Source organism: Zalophus californianus, chromosome 7 (assembly GCF_009762305.2).
Source record: "Zalophus californianus isolate mZalCal1 chromosome 7, mZalCal1.pri.v2, whole genome shotgun sequence".
NCBI classification, from domain to species: domain Eukaryota; kingdom Metazoa; phylum Chordata; class Mammalia; order Carnivora; family Otariidae; genus Zalophus; species Zalophus californianus.
In genome coordinates this window covers 143,715,973-143,738,004 of record NC_045601.1, presented here as the reverse complement: position 1 = coordinate 143,738,004, position 22,032 = coordinate 143,715,973, and the positions used below count along the sequence as shown (strand labels likewise).

The 22,032-nt window shown below is 41.7% G+C and overlaps 1 protein-coding gene and 1 long non-coding RNA gene across 4 annotated transcripts in view; one reads left to right on the top strand and one right to left on the bottom strand.

Moving 5' to 3' along the window:
* The first annotated feature begins 998 nt into the window (after positions 1–998).
* SLC17A3 (solute carrier family 17 member 3) overlaps positions 999–22,032 on the top strand; it is a 23,036-nt gene continuing 2,002 nt past the window's right edge. Inside the window, exons 1-8 of one of the 3 annotated variants that reach the window (XM_027602178.1) lie at positions 999–1,322; positions 6,041–6,150; positions 11,335–11,546; positions 11,749–11,982; positions 12,068–12,155; positions 17,427–17,513; positions 21,335–21,459; positions 21,580–21,741. In XM_027602178.1, coding sequence (XP_027457979.1) covers positions 6,069–6,150; positions 11,335–11,546; positions 11,749–11,982; positions 12,068–12,155; positions 17,427–17,513; positions 21,335–21,459; positions 21,580–21,741 — 990 coding nt within the window. In that variant the 5' untranslated portion in view covers positions 999–1,322; positions 6,041–6,068. The remainder of the gene's footprint in view (positions 1,323–6,040; positions 6,151–11,334; positions 11,547–11,748; positions 11,983–12,067; positions 12,156–17,426; positions 17,514–21,334; positions 21,460–21,579; positions 21,742–22,032) is intronic. The other 2 variants (XM_027602180.1, XM_027602179.1) reach the window with 2 other exon arrangements.
* Positions 17,582–22,032, bottom strand: part of LOC118357213 — a 21,600-nt gene continuing 17,149 nt past the window's right edge. The window contains exons 2-3 of the long non-coding RNA XR_004820220.1: positions 18,163–18,246; positions 17,582–17,757 (exon numbers count right to left, since the gene is read on the bottom strand). This is a non-coding gene — a long non-coding RNA (uncharacterized LOC118357213). The remainder of the gene's footprint in view (positions 17,758–18,162; positions 18,247–22,032) is intronic.

Genomic DNA, 22,032 nt, shown 5'->3' with positions numbered 1-22,032 from the left:
AGAATGAATGCCTGGAAGACAGTAGCTCTGAATTCCTGAGACCCGGGCTCCTCCTTCTGAATTCTTGAGCTCAGGGATGGACTCTGCCAGGCTCCCACTCCTCCACCAGGGTGCTGGGTGGTGGTTTACTCCCCCACAATACAGTTCAAGTAGGTATAAAGAGTCAAACTCAAAATCCCAAGGAGATCTCCTCGGGGGCCATAAACTAAGAAGGAACTTAAGTCAAGGTGATGCGCAGGACTTGAAGCAAGGAGGGTTCCCAGGAGCGCAGAACCAGGTTTAATTTTCCAGGGCGGGAGACTGACTCGAATATTCTCATAGAGAAAGGTGTGCAGGCGCTGAGCATGCAGGGAGCTGGAAAGGAACTAGCTACGTAAAGCTGGGAATCTGAAAGCGTTGCCTCGTCCCTGAGATGAGGATAAGCAGAACTCCGAAAAAGCTTGGAGAGCAGCGAGGACGTTTTCAACCACATGAGGGTAGAGATGAAGACAAGTCAAGCAAAAGAAATTGAAAGGGATTGGCCTCCACGGTGCCCATGTGTGTGTCCCAAATTCATGCTGTTTATTGTCCAAAGTGAGTGACAGAAAAGTCCATACTGCATGACAGCAGGTATACAAATGTAGAAATAAGAGAAAGCATTATTTTATATAGCTTAGGAACACACCTATAGATAGTAAAAATCAAAGAATATGGAGAAACCTCACTAATCTACGTGAAATGTTTTTGTTACGGGTGTGTGTGTGTGTGTGCGCGCGCGCACGCGTGTGCAAAAGCGCGCATGCGTGCGTATGCGCACAAAACAGGACCAGAGAACGCAAAAGTGAGGTCCAAGTTTATCTGTAATACTATATCTCATGTATTTCAAAGAAAAAATTTATCAAGGGGAGAAAAACACAAAGAAGAAAAAAGGTATTCGACTTTTGCATTTAACATTTAATTATACTCTCTATCTTTCACCTTTTCAGAAACAGATAAAAAGATACCACGAAACAAAGCAAGAACCGCGTGCGGGTGTCTGAACTAGAGGACATGCCTCAGGTTTTGAGGAGCCTCGAGACGCTCACATCAGCTGAGAAGGAGGCAGAGCTGCAGAGGGGCTTAGACTCCAGGTTCTCAAGGCACACATTTCTGGAAACTTCCTCAGAGGCTGCTTGACAAGAAGCACTTTTCCTTCAATTTCTAGTTTGATGAATCTCGTTAATGATTAGCAATCCCAGCCCCAGGGTAGCAAAGAATCCTCCGCGGCCTGCCAGCAGGTGAAGGGCCAGAGCGTGAAGAAGGAGCAGGTGCTCAGTAGAAGTCCTCCCTCAGACACTAAGTCGGTAAGTCACTTATCCCGGTGTTGATATGCAAACTCTAAGGGTCCTTTCTGTGTAACAACGGACAATTTTGATATACTCCCCAAGTCCCAGGTTTTCTCATACTGATTTTTTAAAAAGGTGAGTGAAAACGTGAACACCCCTATTTTCTTAACCAGGCCGGGGGAAGAGAGGTATGAGCAGGGAGCTGAAGTTGTGTGTCTGATCACCCATAAACATGCGTAAAATGTCAACTGTGCAAGACATTTCCAAGAAACAGGCACTCTCGTGAGGTGTTTGAAAGCTGAATTTAGGCGATTAAATTCTGGGGCTCGTCAACGAGTATCAGCTCTTTTATTTACCAACTGGCTGACCTGGACAAAGAGGGTCAACATCTCCACCTAGGGTTGATGTACAGTAGTCATCAACAGCGGCTGGATAACTCGCTATACAACAGCCAGCCGGACACACAGGAAGAGTTGTAGGGTGGTTGCAAAGAAATACTTCAGAAAAGAAAAAATGGGCAACCACATCTCCATCCCTTACACAAAGATTCGCTGCCGCCAAGAAGTCAATAGTAGGCTTTTCTCCTGGACAGGCTCACGGTGGCAACAGGCAATTCCTGGGGCCTGAAGGACTCCAGCCTTTTGAAATCAAGTTTGCCCCCTTGATTTCCCTCCTACATCAAGTAGGGTCCAGGACTTTGACACAGACAGGGCTGCGGGTGGCTCTGGTCCAAGACAGCATCTAGAGGAACACTGAGTCATGAAGCAAGGATATGAGGGAAAGCTAACCAAACCAGGATGGCTGGGGATGGAAGGGGAAATGTAGAGATGGGGCAATAGGGTCACTAGGGTCAGCAGAGGATGGAGGGTGGGCTGAGGGCAGTTGAGAGAGTTAACCAGGGAGAGGCCACAAGGCAGGAATGTAGGAACTGCGGCTTTTTGATGATACTTGTGACCTCACAGATGGTGTAAGTAGAATGCTGTGAGCAGGACACCCACAGCCTTTAAACCTAATGGTCTGCAGGAAGCTGACCTTCAGTGTGATTCCCTGTGAACACTGCTTCGAAGCAGAAACATCTCAGGGTGCCATATATAGTCTCTGACCCGGGGAACCAGCAGTTTTCTGGGCAGTAGTAGAAAATCAAGGTTGCTGTCAAAAATATTGCATATAGGGGTGCCTAGGTGGCTCAGTCGGTCAGGCGTCTGCCTTCGGCTCAGGTCATGATCCCAGGGTCCTGGGATCTAGTCCCACATCGGGCTCCCTGCTCAGCGGCGAGTCTGCTTGTCTCTCTCCCTCTGTCCCTCCCCCCACTCTTGTGCATATGAGTTCTCTCTCTCTCATATAAATAAATAAAATCTTTTAAAAATTTTCATATATACACATATATGTATATATACACGTACATATATATATACACACAAAACATATATAACATACAAAACATAGATGACACATTGATATATAATATATGTGTGACAACTGTAAGTTGTTTCTTTTGTACAGCCCTAGGCCTTGAAGGCTAGCCAGGGTGTGACTGTGTTATACCATTGCACCCCCGCTGCTGGGGATCCCGCCACAAAACCTTTTTGAGGTCACCAAGCTTTACTGGAATAATGCTTGTTTACATGCTTCCTTGGCAGCCAGATGCTTGCAGAACTTTCCCTTATATGGATTCCTATTCACTGCCTGTGCCCAACCACCTGCTTAGCTGTGTAAGCAAATGCTTGTAAAATCTCCTGGGAGAATGATCATAGATATGGTCACATCTGCTAGGACTGGGCATTCAGGTTTCCAGGACAAGGCATGTCCTAGTTGCCTAGAATAGAGATAGTAGAAGGCTGAAAGTACTTGAGATTACTTTACCCGAGTTATTATTTAAGTTCCTGCTTCTGTGAAAGCTGATATTCTGAGCACACTGTTAATAAATTCTGAGATTCTATTTCATGGGTGCATGTCTTGAAAGTAACTTGAAAATGGACAAATACCCTCCATGGAATAGAGAGGGTTCACCGGGGCTGTCGTCCTGGATGAATAGACTCAGAGCGGGAGAGTTGAAGAACCCAGTCCTGCCATGATAGAAAGGTCCCAGAGGCACACGCTCAAGAATAGGCAAAGCTGTGGTAAACCAGGAATATGACATCCCATAACATTTTCATCCAGTGGAATTTAGCATCAAGCCCTGTTGACAGGAAATTGCTCTCCATCATAAGAGGCCAGCTGCTAGGTGGTCCAGGCATAAAAGCAGAGAATAAAATAACCTCAATCTCTAGATCACTCCGGAATTGCTCTATGTTTTTGCTTTTTTGTGAAATATTGCTGCTATGAACAATGGGGTGCAGGTGCTCCTTAGGATTATTGCATTTGTATCTTTGGGGTAAATACCCAGTAGTGCAATTGCTGGGTTGCAGGGTAGCTCTATTTTTAACGTCTTGAGGAACCCCCACACTGTTTCCCAGAGTGGCTGCACCAGCTTGCATTCCCACCAACAGTGTAGGAGGGTTCCCTTTTCTCCATTGTTTAGCTTTTTATATAGTTGCAAGGATTGAGTCTACATTACTATCTACAAAATGCATAAATTGTCCAATTTAACTTCATGTTAATAAAACTCATAATATCACTGGAGGATTAACATAATCCTCCTGATACTAATATCTCTATAGCATTTTTAAAATAACATGTTTCAAGTTAAAATACTTACCCTGTATTCCAGTTACATCTCTAACTTCAGTGTGATTTTCTATTTCTTGCAGAATTCACTCTGAATTTTTATAATTCTATCACCAACCATGGTGCCACAAAATCAGACTACAAGTAAATTTTTGATTAATAATTAGTTAAGCAAAAACATCATTCACCTCCTCAATAATGGGTCTAGCTCTAACATAATATTATTTAATAAATTTCTTAAGTCCAGGAAATCAACAAACCAAGCCCAAATCTGTAGCATTTGCCTTTGAGTGTGTGTGTGTGTGTGTGTGTGTGTGTGTGTGTGTGTGTAATCTCCAATTGTGGCCAATTTCAAGCTACCAACATGACATCACTGAATTCAGAGTTAGGAAGAAATATGCAGCAACATGCCTTTATATCGTATTCCCACCATATAGATGCAGGAGTCATGAATGTTCTCAAGAGTGTACCTGATAGGAAGATGCAGCGAAATAATTACAAAGTCGTGAGCTGTAAACATGTCTCATCTTTTAAAAGTATAATGTATTTAATTTTGAATTTATGTAATTTAATTGCCAGTAATGGCTGTTTTCAACAACCAGTTTGCAAAATTCCTAAAAATGTAACTGTCTGCTTTTCTGGGCCCAGGTGAGCTGACTGTAGTACCCCACTGCCTTACACTGTACTCGTCTCTTGGGTTCTCTTGTTTTCCTATCTCAATTCAGGTTCTGCCATGCCTTCATCTATTTATATAATTTTTCCCTATATAAATTAACATTCCTGAAGATGTCTATTTGGTTGTCTTATTTTTCTTTTTAAGACCTCCGTGTAAGTGCTTCTACAAAAAAAAAAAAAAAAAAAAAAAACTGACCACCCTCATCCAGAAATTACTGAATTTCTTGTTGAGACAACTGTCAGATGTCACATGGCCCTCGTCAAATAGCCTAAGGAAGGGGAAACTAAGAACATGATCCATCTTAAAAGCTGAGAGGACTCAGAGTCTTAAGCCTCCATTCGTGGTGGCTAAAATGGGGTATATTCAAACATGTGGGCATTATTTTTGATCTCAGACCCAATTGCTAAGGAAGGACATTTTGATCATCCAGTTTTATCTCCATTTTTCCCTTCTGTGGGAAAAAATTGAAACCATATTTTATATATGGTTTCAATTTTTCATGCTGTGGGTCAGTTAAAGCCAACTTCACAATCCCAACTACCTGTTAATTAAATAAGAAGACATTTATAACTTCAAACCAAATAGATCCTGTTTACGACAGAAACATTGTTCATTTGAGGCAGTCATGGGTCCAAATTGTAAGGACCCCAAACTACTAGTGTCAAGATCTCCATGTTAGTTATTTCCAGAACTTTGTAGATACTTCATCATCTGTGGCCAGAAATAATATGGGATTAACATGGTATCATCATATCATGCAAATATGGTCCCCGAGTATGAGTGACATACGAAGAGCAACACTCTCAGTGGGTCAAATGGGGAAGCAGTATGGGAATCATCAGCGGCACTAGAAGCCGGGTTCTCGGGTGCGGTAGAGGATTCCAGAAGAGCACAGCTCTTCTGACCCACAGGTGACCCACGTGGGTGGGGGCTCCAACAACGATGACAATAAACCATGTGAGGACCACTTGCTGAGTGCCAGTCATGGGCAGTCTGTTGAATGCTTGTCATCCTTGATGCAGGTGCTGCTGTAGTTGTGGTGCTGGTTATCATTATTAATAATGGACAAGAAACCGAAACTCACAATTTTGCTCCTGGTGGCATTTGGCACATCAGATAAGTCATGAGCCTGGATTTGAACTTGGCAATGCCTAGCTCCAAAGCCAGCGCTCTTACACGGGCTCCCAGTGAGCGGCTCTAGATTCTAGTAATAGCTCCACACCCTAAGCGCGGTGCACTTGCTATAGTGAGCCAAGAGGGAATAATGACCCTCCCTATACCCAACCCTGATGGAGAGGCCTGGCTTTGGTTGGCTTGTTGCCCACTGTGTATATGTTTCAAAGGAGTCTCTTTCTCTTGGCTGACACCTGTGGGTTGCATATTGCCCTAATAGGTGAAAAACATCAGGGGGAAAGAACACAATGGCAGAGTCGAGTACCACAGCTGGGAAGAGAAAGTGCTCCCAAGATCCGCAAGTGGATGAGAAGCTCGTTCCCAAGCAAGGTAAACTCAAGCGTGACTACTTGGTTTTAGGATTTTATGGTGGGTTCTTTATGTGCAGTGTCATAATACAAAAAAAATGAATCCATACCTTGTAAGTTGTTTAATTCTCTTTTAAAATCAGGTAATATTGATGCATATTTTTCAAATATACGAAGGAAATAAATACCACTGTACTAAAGAACAAGTCTTTTGGGCGACCCTCTCGGGTCTCCTCCCTCCTCGGGAGCTGTGTACTATCACTTTGCTATTGCTCAATAAACCTTGCTTTGCTGCCCACCAAAAAAATAAATACATAAAATAAATATATAAATAAAATAAAAAACAAGTCTTATATTTTTGATGATTATCTTCTGATCTTGGTCCATATGCATTTAAATTCTTTTGATCATTGCCACCAAATTTGTATACACCTAGTATTGTGTATTCTGCTTGTCATTGCATGTAATATATTGTAAATATAATTGTTTTGGTTAATTAGGTAAAGTCAGAAAATTTTAATTTGACCACACATACTTTTCCATATTGCTTTATAATACTCAATCATTCTTCTTAAAGGATGTGTATTATTATTATTCCAATATGTCCAATAGATAAAGCATTATTTACCTGAAAAATCTTCTTGTGGTTGGATATTTAAGTTATGGATTTTTGTTTTGCTACTTAGCTATTTTACATATATGTTTTATACATATATAAAATATATGTATTTGCTACTTAGCTATTTTATATTATACATATTTGAAATACATGTATTATATATATAAACATTCTTTAACATAACACTTGTTTACAGTTAAGATATTTATTTCTTCAGTGTTTATTCCTAAGAAATTAAAATTTTGAGGCAAAGGGCATAATTATTTCATTTCCATTGGCTACTACAGAGACCTTAATTTTTCATCTGAATAAAAGTGCAGCCACATAGGAGATTTTGAGTGGAAGAGGAGGTGATCTAATTTATGGCATGACTAGAACACTCCAATTGCTGTATTGAAAATAGATTGGAAGCAGGAAGTCAAGTTAAAGGTTATTGCAAAAATCCAAGCAAGGGATGTTGGTAGCTAGAACCCCCTGGAAGCAGCTCTAAACCAAAAGATAGCAATGGCCTTGGTGAGAAGGGGTTTAATTCTATACATATTTTCAGTGTAAAGACAACAGTATGTTCCAGATAGATTGGATCTAAGGTGTGAAACAAAGAAATCAAGGATAATTGCAAAGTATCTGGAAGGTTGGGATTTCCATCCACTGAGTTGAGAAACAATCTGGGTAGAACAAGCTGGGGAGGGGAGCTCAGGCATTCAGTTTTAAATCTGTTAAGTTTGATTTTTTGATTCGTTGATCAATTGATTTTTAGCAGAACAAAAAATGACACATATTAAAATCAGTGGCATCTTTAATTTGACAAAATGCACAGCTACTGTATTATATCTAGACTTCATTTTGATTTACAATATGGGATGTTGTTCCAACTTTATTTTTCCATATATTTAACCAGTTATCTCACATTCACTTATTATATAATTTAGCTTTCCTCCATCAATTGCCACAGTGTCCTTTACTCACTGTATGATTTCTTTGCATGTTTTTCTATTCTTCCTTAGATTTTTTTTGCTTATTGATGTCTTATTTTACTCTCGTGACAAATTTCATTGCTGCAAATGCAAATATCTTTCAATGCTTGCCCTCCCTTCCAAAAAAACCTCTCGTGTAGTCTATTAATACATATAACTCATCTTTATTATTTTTTGCCAACTGTATTCATTCTCTATTCCTGCAAACATACTACTGCAAACTTAATGGGCCTAAAATGGCACACATTTACTGTGTTATAGATTCTGTGGGTCAGAGTTTAAGACATGCATTGATTTAGTTGGTTCTTCTCCACATCTCACAGAGCTGCAATCAAGCAGTTGGCCAGGTTGCCTTCTCTACTGGAGGCTAGACTGGGGAAGATCCCACTTCTAAGCTCATTCAGGTTGTTAGGAGAATTCATCTCCTTATAGCTATACAGCTGAAGGCCCCGGTTTGGGCAGGATTTTGGCTAGAGGCCACTCTCTTGTCCTAGGGGTGGTAGTTTCTTACCATGTGGGCTTCTCCAACTTTCTGCTTACTTTATCAACCCCATGAGAAAAGGATCTAGCTTCAGTTTGCTAAGATGGAGTCTTATATAATGTAATATAATCATGAAAGTGCATCCCCTCACTTTTGCTGGCTAGAAGCAACTCCTAAGTCTTGACCCCATTCAAGTGGAGGGGATTACACAAATTTGTGAATACCATGAGGTGAGTACCACTGGAGTCACCTTAGGATCTGTTTGTCACATCAAGTTAAAAAACAAGTCTCCTTGACACTGATTAGAGTAATGTTGAATTCTTTGACATAACCTTCCAGTTTCAAAAGTTCATGATTTCATGGTATCAGTACTTTCTTCCAGTGGTTAAATACCATAACTCCAAGACATTTATTAATTTGCACACACTCTCTCACACACACACACAAACTCATACATTGTCATGTAGCTAAGGGTAATCCTTGAAAATAATTCACAGGCAGCATGACATTAGCACCAACCTATTAGGTGGACATGGCTGGAACTATCCATTCAGAATGGACACGGGACAGAAATCATCTTTAAGCACACATGTACTAACAAGGTATACTTAATAGCCAGCAAGCATCGGGCTAAGCCTTTTAAATATATCTTCTAGTTAATCTTTCAGCGATCTAATAGGGCAGATGTTCAACCGACTCATTCGTGGGCCATTAGCCTCTTTTCAGTAGCTACTTTTCAGTAGCCTTTGGTCTCTAGGACCCCAAGACAACTTGGAGAAATCAGAGACCACAAGAACTCATAAATTATTAGTTGATTTGATTGACATAGAAGTCACTACTTGGCCCGGAATCAGGAAGGAAAACCTTTATAAAAATATTATATTTGAGCTTTTCATTCTTCCAAATTCTGCCCCTCCCCCCATTCACTACAAAGTCTTGTGTCCACTTAAAGGGAAAACATGGCTTTGTGAGGAAGGCTCTTTTGTTATCTCAAGGCATCTCCTTCCTTGAAGTTTTGAGGACTTCCTGAAGACACAGGGTCTCGACCTCCCATTCCACACCATATAAGCCATACAAACCCCACGGATGGGTGCACTTGGTTTACAGCAAAGGCGTTCCCATGGAGTCATCTAGGACAAAGTAAAAGCCATCATATGCTTGTGGTACAGTGGTGAAGAGCATAGACACCTGACGTACACTGTTAGCTGGTCTGTCTGTACCTATGTCAAGCATAGGCACATCTACAAATGGGGATAGTAGTAGTGGCTTCCTCAAAGGATTGGTGTGAGGATTAAGTGAATTAATCCTCAGTCACTATGTTAGATGAGCTACCAGGACCATTTGACGCACCTGCTGACTCCCTCCTCCCTGAAGCCCTTTATCCCTTGGCTTCCAGGATACCACACCCTCCTGGTTTTCTTCCAAACCCACTGACCATTCCTTTTCAGTTTCCTTCGCTGGTTGTACCCACTTATTTGGCCTCTTTAAACAGTAGAGAGCCCCAGAGTCAGTCATTGTTTCTCTTCTCTCTGTGTTCTCTTTTCCCAAATATCATGGCTTCAAGTACCATGTGTAGGTTACTAATGCCCAGTCTTATACCTCAACCTCTACATCTCTTCTAAACTCTAGAGCTGTGTATCCAACAACGTTCTCAACACCTTCCCTTGGGTACCTAAAAGGGATCTCTGTTGGTCCAATAATAAGTTCTTGATCATCCCTACTCCCTTCAAAACTGCTCTTGCCACAGAACTCCCTTCCTCAGTGAGCCAGTCTTCTAGTTCTTAGAATAAGAACCTCTCCAGTGCTTTTCCCTCACTGGTCTATAAAACTGAAACCTTGATTTAGTGTGACTTCCCCTGGGGATATCTGGGATCTGATTACATTTTCGCTCTTGTACTGCTACCACCCCCATCCAACCTTCCTCTTGTCTTCTGCATTATTGCAATAGCTTCTTCCTGGCAGTAGCCATCTTTCCTAGAAATACAAAACCAGATTTGAATGCTGTGCTCATTTCTTTTTCCACTCTTTTTTTTTTTTTTGCTATATTTTTTCATAGTTTGTGGTTGTCAATTTCCCTGAGAAAATATTTCCAGGGGCTTAATTTCAAACTTTATTTTATTTTATTTAGAGAGAGAGTGAGAGCTTATGAGTGGAGTGGGAGGGGCAGGGGAGAGAGAGAATCTTTTTTTTTTAAAGATTTATTTATTTATTTGAGAAAAAAAGAGAGGGGGGTGTGCAGGAGAATCGGGGGGCAGAGGGAGAGAGAGAGAATCTCAAGCAGATTCCCCACTGAATATTGATTCTGACCCCACAACCCCAAGATCATGACCTGAGCCAAAATCAAGAATGGGACACTTAACCGACTGAGCCACCCAGGCACCCCTTAATTTTAAACTTCAAATGAAAGCTTGTCCTCAATTCCTGAAGACATGTGAGAAGAATAATCATCTACACTAAGGAACAACTCTTTCAGAATTTAAAAAAATATGTTTTATATATGTAATTTATAATATAGTACATATATATCATATAATTTATTTAAATTACAGAACGTAAATATGTACATATACATATTTTTATTTATATGTATATAAAATGTATATTTTCTATATATGTATTTACTTCTGAGTAATTTCATCAACTATAGAATACAATAACCCAGGAATGGGAGAGACGGAATTATAGGACGGACAGATGGCTCAGAGCAAGTCAGTGTCTATATAGTTGTGGTATAAAAACACCTTTGGGGACCCCTGGGTGGCTCAGTCAGTTAAGCGTCTGCCTTCGGCTCAGGTCATGATCCCAGGGTCCTGGGATCGGGTCGCACAGCAGGCTCCCTGCTCAGCGGGGAATCTGCTTCTCTGCCCGTCCCCTAGCTTGTGCTCTCTCTCTCTCTCTCTCACTTTCTCTCTCAAATTAAAAAAAAAAAAAAGTTTTAAATAAAAATAAATTAAAACAGCTTTGGTTCAACTCAGTGATTTCCTCCTTTAGTATCGTCCTTTCCCAAAGCTAGTACAGTGCCCCTGAAACCATCGGGTGGTGGCCTGAGGTACCTTTCTGTATTACAGCCTGTGAGAAACAAACGATGGCTTCATAAGGAAAAGCACTGATGTCATGTTATAATATTTCCAGGTCCAAGCTTCTGTTCCACTCGCTATGGGATAGCCTTTATCATACATATCTGCAACCTCATAGCGATGGCACAGTGTGTTGTCATGAACATCACTATGGTAGCCATGGTCAACAGCACGGACCATCAGCTCCAGTTTAATGGCTCTGCCGAGGGGCTGCCTGGTGACTCATTTGGTGGCCTGAATAATGCCCCAGACAGTCTTCCCGCAGGGGTAAGCGATGCAAGATTTAAGCTGTGCTCTTGTTTTTGTGGTTTGTTTGTTTGGATGTGTATTTTTTTAGAGCCTCTATGTTAAAAAGTTTTATTGGGGAAAATAGTGATTTGAAAGCAAGTGAAAGATCTAAAGAGGTGTTTTCAGTTATGTTAGCACCTTCTTGCAAATGGCTAACCACAGCATTCTCGGTTTCCTTAAGGCCCCCGTGTACGACTGGAGCCCTCAAATTCAGGGCATCATCTTTAGTTCTGCCAACTATGGCATGATGCTGACACTGGCCCTCAGTGGGTACCTGGCTGGAAGAGTAGGCACGAAGAGAGTGGTTGGTGTTTCGTTGTTTGCATCCTCACTCCTCAGTATCCTCACCCCCCTGGCGGCTGAGCTCGGACTAGTTTGCCTCATTGCAACTCGAATAGTCCAGAGCCTAATACAGGTATCCAGATATTTTGCAAATAGGGGCTGGATAGGAATTTCTATATGGTACCACACGTCAAGAGCTCTAACTATTTTGATTTCAGGGATCAACATTTGGGGGTCAGTATGCGCTTTGGGAGAGATGGGGTCCTCCACATGAACGAAGTCGACTCTGCTCCATTGGCTTATCAGGTAAAAACACATAGCTGAAATGAGTACATTACAACGTAACATTCTCACACTGGGTTATTTGATAATTTTTCTATTGAATGTTACTTTGTCTTCTCCTCAATGTTGACCAAGTATTTATCAATGAGGGAGATGGATCCTTTGTGACATGACTTTCGGTTGTTTTCCCCCAAGTTGTCATTTGTAACATGACTTTGCTTATAATGATTTTCCTTTTCTGAAAAAAATATATTTCTGTGTAGTTAAATTGATCATTCTTTTCTTCTATGGCTCCTAGATTTTGAATCATAGATGGAAATGTTATAAAGGCATCCACCTGTGTTTTTTCTTGAATTTGCATGATTTCATTTTTTATAGTTAAATTTCTGATATATTGGAGTCTATTTTAGAATTCTATGTGTAAGGTATGCATCCAACTTAATCTTCTTTAGGATTTCTCTTAGTTGTTCTGAGAACTGCTTTCTGATCATGATTTGCTTAGACAGTGCATCTGGAATGAATATTCTGAAGAAAGAAGTCTACATTATATAGGGGAAGAATGAAAAACAGAAAGAATAAGGCTAACAAACATGAAATTGATGAAGGAGGTGCGGGGTAAGAAAAGAAGGGTAACTCTCCAGCTAACTTTTGGATACCAAGAGAGCCGGCGACTCTTCAGTCCAGAAAACAAGCCACACACACACACACACACACACACACACACACACACACATTGACTGACCTCATACACCCCATAGAACCCTTTACAACCGTGGAGGATTATTTTCTGTCACCAGAGCTTTTATTCACTGTTAGGGGAATAGTCCGCCAATTTGGACAAAGGAAATTCACATCAGTTATCACAGCTGACTAATGGAGCTTCTAAGTATAAATAAGGATCGAACCCCCACCCTCAAATCCTCAAACATTTGAAAGAAACCAAGAGCACAAAAGAGAGAGACGAAACTCAAAAACTGTAAAGATGAACCCAAATGAGGAAGAAATTAAAAGAAAATTTTACATGATTAACAATGTGCAAGAGATCCCAGGGAATATTTATAATAACATTTATTTAAAAGGAAAAAAAAACCTGTCAGAATGGCTAGTATCAAAAAGGCAAGAAGTATGGGGCGCCTGGGTGGCTCAGTAATTAAGCACGTGCCTTTGGCTCTGGACATGATCTCAGGGTCCTGGGATAGAGCCCCTTGTCGGGCTCCCTGCTCAGCGGGAAGCCTGCTTCTCCCTCTCCCACTCCCCCACATGTGTTTCCTCTCTCACTGTGTCTCTGTCAAATAAATAAATAAAATCTTTAAAAAAAAAAAAAGGCAAGAAGTAATAAGTGGTGGTGAGGTTGTGGAGAAAGGAGAATCGTTGTGCCCTATTAGTGGGAATGTAAATTGGTGCAGCAACCGTGGAAAACAGTATGGAGATTCCTCAAAAAACTAAAACTAAAACTAAAAATACAATCCAGTCATTTCCCTTCTGGATATTTACCTGAGGAAAATGAAAACCACTCATACAAAAGATACTTGCATTCATATCTTTGCTGTAGCAATCTTTACAATAGCAAAAGATATGGAAGCAGTCCAAGTGTCCATCGATAGGTGGATGGCTGAAGAAGATGTGGTATAGACATCATGGAATATTACTTGGTCGTAAAAAAAGAATGAAATCTTGCCATTTGCAGCAACATGGATGGACCTAGAGCTTTATTATGCTAAGTGATGCAAGTCAGACAGAGAAAGACAATTACCATGTGATTTCCCTTATATGTGGAATCAAAAAAACCAAGCAACCAACCAACCAAACAAATAACAACAGGAAAGAGAGACAGACTCATAAATATAGAGAACAAACTAGTGGTTGCTGGAGGTGGAGGTGGAGGTAGGAGGGCCGGTCAAATAGGTGAAGGGGATTAAGAGATACAAACTTTCAGTTATAAAATAAATAATCATGGGAATGAGAAGCGCAGCATAAGGAATAGAGTCAATAATATGATTGTATGGTGATAGATGGTTACTACACTTACTGTGGTATTTTGCCATGTGTATCATTACCAAATCACTATACTGTACACCTGAAACTAACATATGTCAACTATACTTCGATTAAAAATGTGAAAAAATAGGGCGCCTGGGTGGCTCAGTTGGTTAAGCGACTGCCTTCAGCTCAGGTCATGATCCTGGAGTCCCGGGATCGAGTTCCGCATTGGGCTCCCTGCTCAGCAGGGAGTCTGCTTCTCCCTCTGATCCTCTTCCCTCTCGTGCTTTCTATCTCTCATTCTCTCTCTCTCTCAAATAAATAAATAAAATCTTTTTAAAAAATGGGAAAAATAACTTTGAAAATAGATTGCTATCAAATAATTGTTAATAAAATAATATAATTGCTAATATTTTTAACTGCAATGAATGGTGTGAATACCTAAATGAAGGGAGATGACCAACAAATTAGCAAATTGGACAAATAAGTTGAGAGATTATCCCAGAATACAATACAAGAATCAGGAGATGGAAAGCATGGAGGAAAAGTTTAAAATCTTGGAAGGAAGACAGTGACCTTATAGAAGTGGCAGCTCCCTTCTCTCTCATTTTCTGTCATATAGGCATAAGAGCTACTGGAATAGGGCAACTGACTGGCTAGGAGCAAGATCCAGAGGCTTCCTTGTTCTTGGTGTTAGGGAAATACCTTAGGGTCCCCAAACAGGTAGTCTTTACTGACCTCTAGAAAGCTTTTCTAGTTCAGAGAACACAAAACCAATGGCGGTCTGTGTGGCCAACAAGAAGCCATTGGAGGAACCCATCTGCAGGTGGAATGGGCTGAGCCTACTCCCTTGCCTCACTAGTTCTTATAGAAATGGCCATTTCTGGTGATTCTGGGGATTCTCAGCAGACTGCACTGGTGAACAGGATGACTCAACCCATGAGACTGAAGGAAAACTTCCCAGAAAAACACCCAAAAGTGGAAGGGTCCAGGTCCTGCCAGCCTCTAGGACAAAACATACTCCATCTTCCTCTGCAGGGAACCACAAAGACAAATCTATAGGCAGGAAACTCTGTAGTCACTTTAGGGAAGAAGACTAAGCAGATAAAACAGAACTGGCAGCTCATATTTGAGGTGATAGAAACACACACACATACACATATGCACACACGCAGTCTGAAGATGATGCAACATCATACTGCAGTGAATATGAAAAAATAAAACCCCTGTAATTGCATACAGCAACATGGCTAAGTGTTAGAAATATAAGCGTTGAATGAACAAAGCGTGTGTATCATGGTGGAAAATCACCCTGATGCAATGTTAGCTCCAAGGACACTACCTGGCAAGCTATCCCAATGGTTGTGGTACAGATAGGTTCAGGGGCCAAATGAGGTGCCACGTTTGTCCAGTTACACTACTCTAAAGCACAGAGTGAGATGTAAGATGCAAAATGGGGTAAATTAACACATTTAAGATACACCTTGCAATGTCCTAAAGAGAACAGCCAGGGTGATACCACTTTAATAAAGGTCAGAAAAGAAAAACACACACTTGAGGTATACACATACACATACATACGTGGTACAAATTGCATAGACAGGTGATAGATTTGGGCATTAATTTACAGTATATATAAATCAAGTGTTAGCTATGAACTATGGGTGGAGATCAAATTACAGTCTGGAATGCATGGAATGCAGCAGAAATAAGACAGAGAACGAGACATACCAAAATCTCTCGGGATGCAGATGGTGTTCAAAGTCTTCGATTGAATGTGATCACCCAGAGAAGAAGCCCAAGGAAATAGCGCCATGGCCCTCCAATCTCTGGGCCTCAGACAGAGGAGGACAGGCAGCAGGGACTGGGAAGCCTTCCAGGGGCCCTTGGACAACATTCAGACTGAAGTGACCAGTCAACAGAGCCACCTGCTGCTGGCCCTGATAAAACGATTGTGGATTCAGCAAGCCAGGGGTCCCGAAAGGCCTTGACAACAGTGCAAGGGCCGGGAGCAGAGACACAAAAGGAACAGAAAGCTGTCTAAATACACGGAAGGAGTTCTGAAGAGGTGGAAAGTTTTGTTTGGTTTTGAGCCCAGGCTGTATGAAGGAAGATAAGTTTGTGTATGTGGATGGGTGAGAACCGAGAGCTGAGGAATTAAGTGAGGGTATAGGCGTGAGGGTGCATCCGCACAGTAGCCTGGGCCTGGCCAGACTGGAGGAGACGGGTCCAGGCTACTAGAGGGACCTGGTCTTGGATGGATGCAGGAACCTGTCCCCTACTGTAACTGGAGGAAAGGCAGAGGCCTCAGGGGGGAATGTGAGGATTTGGTGGGCTTTGTGGTGGACAAGGTACTGATTTCCCTCTTCATCTATTGTGCCCTGAAGTCAGGCAGCCTCCTTTCAAATGCTGCCTTTCCCTGTCCACAGAAGAAATAACAATTATAAACATAGGAAAAGATATTCAACTTCACCTTAAATAGAAAATAATGAGATAACTCTTTTCATTCCTATTTGGAAGACTTTTTAGAAACGTTGAAGATGTCCAGTGTTCTCAAGGAGATGAGGAAATAAAAAAAACCAGTATTTTTGGCCATTTAGTTCGGTACAGCCTTTTTGCAAGATACTTTGACAGCATCTGTCAAAATGAAAAATTCACAAAGTGATCAAGCAAGGCCACTCCTGTTATTCTATTGTACCGAAATAAATTATGCTTATGTTCAGAAATAACAGCCTTGTTTTGAAAAAGTTGTAAAAAGGAAGTGTGCCCTACCATGTATGAGAATACTCTGTGAGGCCAGGGAAATTAAAATAGTGTTTTTGGTACTTTCCCAGACAAATGTAGCTTTCTGCCTGCATGGGCCACAAATGCCTTTACAAAGAGGTGAATGTGTGTGTCAATATATATTATATACGTTTGCAGAGAGGAAAGGCATTCGACTCTAGACCACATAATGGGAACTGGTTAACATTAGAGACCAGGGTGGGAATGGGTTGGGGGGACACATGAGGGGAACTTTGGTTCATTTACTGGTCATTTACTCTTACAATAAGCATATGTCACATGACTTGTGTAGTTAAAAATCAAAATAGGATGAAAGGCAGAAGCATGGCTGTCGTCTGCAATGTTATTAGGGAACTGCCAGAGAAATGGATCCTCAGGAGAATACGTGGAGTGATACATCAGAAGTTCATGTATTCTAATATGCCTGTCTCGTTATGGTTGGTGATGCTGCTACCATGTCATCCGTCGTTCTGTCGGTGTCTCTCCAGTGGCGGTCCAGAGCCCTGCAGCTTACTCTCTGTCTCTTTGCAGGAATGATGCTGGGAACCTTCTTCATCATCCTCCTGGGTGGCATCATCTGCCAAACCCTTGGGTGGCCTTTTGCCTTCTATATCTTGGGTAAGCTACAGTCTCCCCATCCCCAGGGTTTCTTCCAAGTATCAGGCGGTGATGTTACTAACCCGCCATAAAACATTATTAGCACGACGTGGTTGGGGGTGCTCTGCTTCCGTTGCAGGCCTCAGGTGACAGGCTTGCAGAGCGGTGGTTTGTGAGACAGGAAGGAAAGACGTGCAGCCTCTGCTGTGGGTTGTGTCTCAGATTAAGTGCCTCCGTGCGGGGACCCGGGTGAGGTGCAAGCTTCCTAAGGAGAGAAAACATTGAACACGAACGGGGTGAAGACAGTGAGGATCAATGTGAGGGGTGGGGTTTAAGGCAGCACGCAGGGAAAGGGAGCTCCGCAGAAACAGAGTCAAGGAGACAAAGCTAAGAGCTCGGAGAGAGGAGAGTGTGAGGCAGAAAAGAGGGAACAGGAAACCCGGTTATCTGCAGGGTCCCCCCCTTGATCCACAGCGGAGCACTCATCAGGACACTCATCAGACACTGTCTCATGTGTGAAGACATCATCTGAGCCCAGAGGAGGAAAAAATCACTGGGAAAGATTCAAGGACAATATCCAATACTTACAGAGAATAAGAGATGGTGCCTCTTGCCACAAGACAGACTGAAAACATTTAAGAGTTCAGGGGCCATGGGGCAGAATACTCACCATGGACTTTCCTCGGTAGTGAGAAATCATTCGCTCGGGAGGAAGTGTTGCAGTGGGTCCCTCTGATAAATGATGACATAAGACCTAAAAGATCAAACTGTCTTTATGTAATTTAACCATATCCCAGACAAAAGCTCAAAAATAATGTATAGGAAGACAAAAATATTCAGCACCCAACTAGGTATAATTCACAAGGTCTGGTTCCAATCATACATTACCAGGCATGGGGAGAAAAAAAAAAAAGCAGGGAAACACAATCCAAAAGAAGAATTAAAAAAAAAAATCAATGAAAACCAACCCAGAACGGACACAAATATTAAGAATTAGCAGACAAGGGCATTAAAACAGACAGCTATTCTAATTGTGCTATAACCTAAGTCTATTTGTTCAGAAGTTAGTTGGATACATGGAAAAATCTTTTTTAAAAAAGACCCAAATCTGACTTCCAGACATGAAAACTATAATATATGGATGGAATTAAGGACAGATTAGGGTACCGAAAAATAGCAGTATAACTCATCCAGAGCGGACCGCCCTGAGAAGAAGAGTAAGAGTGAACGAGACCATGAGGACAGAGCAGTGAGCTCAGAGAAGAGGAGTAAGGTAAGGGAGAACAGAAGAAGTCTTTGAGGAAATCACGGGTGAAGCGTTGCCTAAGTCAATGAAAACTACAAACTCACAGACCCAAGAAGGTCCATGGGCTTCAAGCACAGGAAACGTGAAGAAAATGACACCAAGTTACACGGTTATCAGATGGCTCAAAGCCAGTGATAAAGAATCTTAAAAGCAGCCAGAGCTAAAAACCGGGTTACATACAGAGGAACAGAGTCAAGGAAGGGGTCCAGCCTTCCTGCCTGAAGCAAGGAGGAAGGCAGCAAAACATCTTTCAAGTCCTGCAAGGAAGAAAGAATCTGTCAACATAGAACTCTGGAGGCAGGAAAAAAAATTCAGAGGCAAAATAAGGACATTTTTAGACATACCAAAGTTGAAAGAATCAGACATTTAAATTAAAGAGAGCAGTACCATCTTCAGTAGCATCAACAAATATGTAACATAAGGATAAATGGGAAAAAAGATGTGAAAGACCTATGCACTCAAACCTAATTCTCATGAAAATAAAGATTCTAGAATAGCCAAGCTATTTTGCAAATGACTTGCAAAGTTGGAGCACTGACACCGCCTGATGTCAAGACATGAGATTATGTCATCAAGACCCTGTAGTATTAGTATATAGATAGAAAATAGATCAGTGGAGCAGAATACAGTTCTAAACAGACTCACACACAAAAGTTAAACTGATTTTCGACAAAGATGCAATGGGAATTCAATGGAAAAAGGATAGGCTTTTTAACAGACGGTGCTCAAAAATTGGATATTCCTGTGCAAAACCAAACCAAACCAAAAAACAAAACAAAACAAAAAACCAAAACCAGCAACAACGGCCTTTGGTCCATTATCTTGTACCCTATACAAAAAGGAACTCAGGGGCACCTGGGGGGCCCAAATAGGTGTCCACCTCTTGGTTTTGGCTTGGGTCAAGATCTGAGGGTTGTCAGATCACCAGCGTCAGGGTCTGTGCTCAGCAGGGAGTCTGTTTGGGATTCTCTCCCTCCCTCTCCCTCTGCTCGTCCCCCCGTTTATGCTCACTTGCTCTCTCAAATAAATAAATCTTAAAAAAAAAAGGAACTCAAACTAAATCCTGAACCTAATTTTAAAATCGAAAGTCAGGATCCTTCTAGAAGAAAACATGAGAAAATCCTTCTTCTTTAGTTAGGCAAAGATTTCTTAGACAGGACACCAAAAGCTTGATCCATAAAATTACAAACTGATAGACTGGCTGTCATTAAAGTGAAAAACTTGCCTTTATTAGACGTTATGAAAATACTTGGAAAACACACATATAATAAGGACTTTTATTTAGAATGTGTAAATAATTTTCAAAACTCAATAAGAAAACAAACAAAAAAAATGATTTAAAAGTGGACCAAGACACTTCCCACCAAGGAAGAGAGAGAGAGGGAAAATAAACACAGGGCAAAGTGCTCGACATCCTTCATCATTAGGGAAATGCAAGTAAGAACAAGGAGATACCTCTGTACACCTCTTACAATGGTTCATGGGACGCCACAAGAAGTGTGTGTGGTCTCTGCCCCCAGTCTCGGGCACAGAGCTCCTAAAACCCTTGCAATTTCCTGAATGATACAAGCGTCTTCTGTTCTAATGAGGCAACTCTCGGTGGTCCCCTGGATAGCTTTAAGACAGGGACTGGTCACCAGAAAGAACAAACACTGATTCGAAGCTTGGAACCTCCAGCCCCACGCTCCAGCCTCCAGGAGGGAAGGAGGCTGCACGATGAGTTAATACTCGATTATGCCTACGTTTTGTAGCCTCCATAAAGGTCCCTAAACTATGGGGTTCTGAGACCTTTCAGATTGGTGAACACATCCATGTGCTGGGAGGGTGACTCATCCCGGCTCCACAGGGACAGACCCTCCTGTGCTCAGAACCATCCGGACCTTGCTCTGTGTGTATCTCTTAATCTGCCTGCTCATCTCTATCCTGTATAATATCTTTTATAACAAACTGGTAAGCATAAGTAAACGTTTCGCTGACTTTTTGACCTGACTTTGTTCCAATTAATTATCAAAACCAAGAGGGGGGTTGTAGGAACCCCCAGCTGTGTAGTCAAGTCAGAAGTGTGGGTAATGTGGGGCCGCACTGCTTGTGACTGGTATCTGAAGGGGGACATTCTTATGAGACTGAGCCCTCACCCTGTGGGGTCTGTGCTACCAGTAGTTAGCGTCAAAATGGAGCCAAGCTGGTGTGTATCGAGAATTGGAGAATTTCTTAGTGTGAAAAACCCACACATTTGGTGTCAAAAGTGTTAAATAGTTTTCCTTTGGTAATATTAAAGAGGTTGAATTACCAAGTTTTCTGCCATCCCTAGGGTCTGTGATTTCCATTCGCATAAATAATCGAGAGATGTAAAAAAAAAAAAAAGAGGGCTCTAGAAGGCTGTGCTATTCATGTGAATTTTTTTGAGAAATGGAAAGGGGGATATTATGAGCAAGGGCTTTTCGCAGGACCTATACTGGCAAATGTCCTGACAGGAAAAAAATTCACACAGAAAGCAGAACCACGCTCAGTTCCCAATTTTATCCTCTGCTGGCAGGAGGCATCGGCTGTGTCTACTGCCTTCTCTGGTTTGTTCTGGTTTATGATGACCCTGTCTCTCACCCATGGATAAACGTCACAGAAAAAGACTATATCATATCCTCCTTGGCCCACCAGATACAGGTAAGGACTCCAACTATCTCCAGAGATCTTGTGTCAGCCTCTGGATTCCTCGGGGTGCCTAAGGTGCATGCGTGAGCACGTCTCAGATCTCACTGTTCTAATCAGTACATTTGTGTTCAGGTCAGCCCTTGTAAGCAGCCTCTTCCCATCACAGCCATGCTCAGGTCACTGCCGATTTGGTCCATGTGTGTCTGCGGCTTTGGCCATCAGTGGCTAACAGTCACACAGATCGTGTACACACCAACTTACATCAGCTCTGTGTTCAACGTTAACATGAGAGATGTGAGTGCATTTCCTTCCTTGCCTCTCTGCAGTATGCATGACCCACCAATCACTTTGTCTTCACAAGTCATTCCTTCCAGAAAAGTTTATCCTTTACCACCCACCACGAAATAATCTAGTATTTAACACTAATGCCAGTAGCTTTTCTGAGGACATGTTAGAAGAGGCTACTGACTTTCTTCAGACTGTGAGATCTCAGGATTGTCAGTATGATGATCAATGGTTTATCAACAAAAGGTGTGGGCTCACTGCCCCTATTATGATGGTTTACTCAATTTTTCTTCCCCTCAG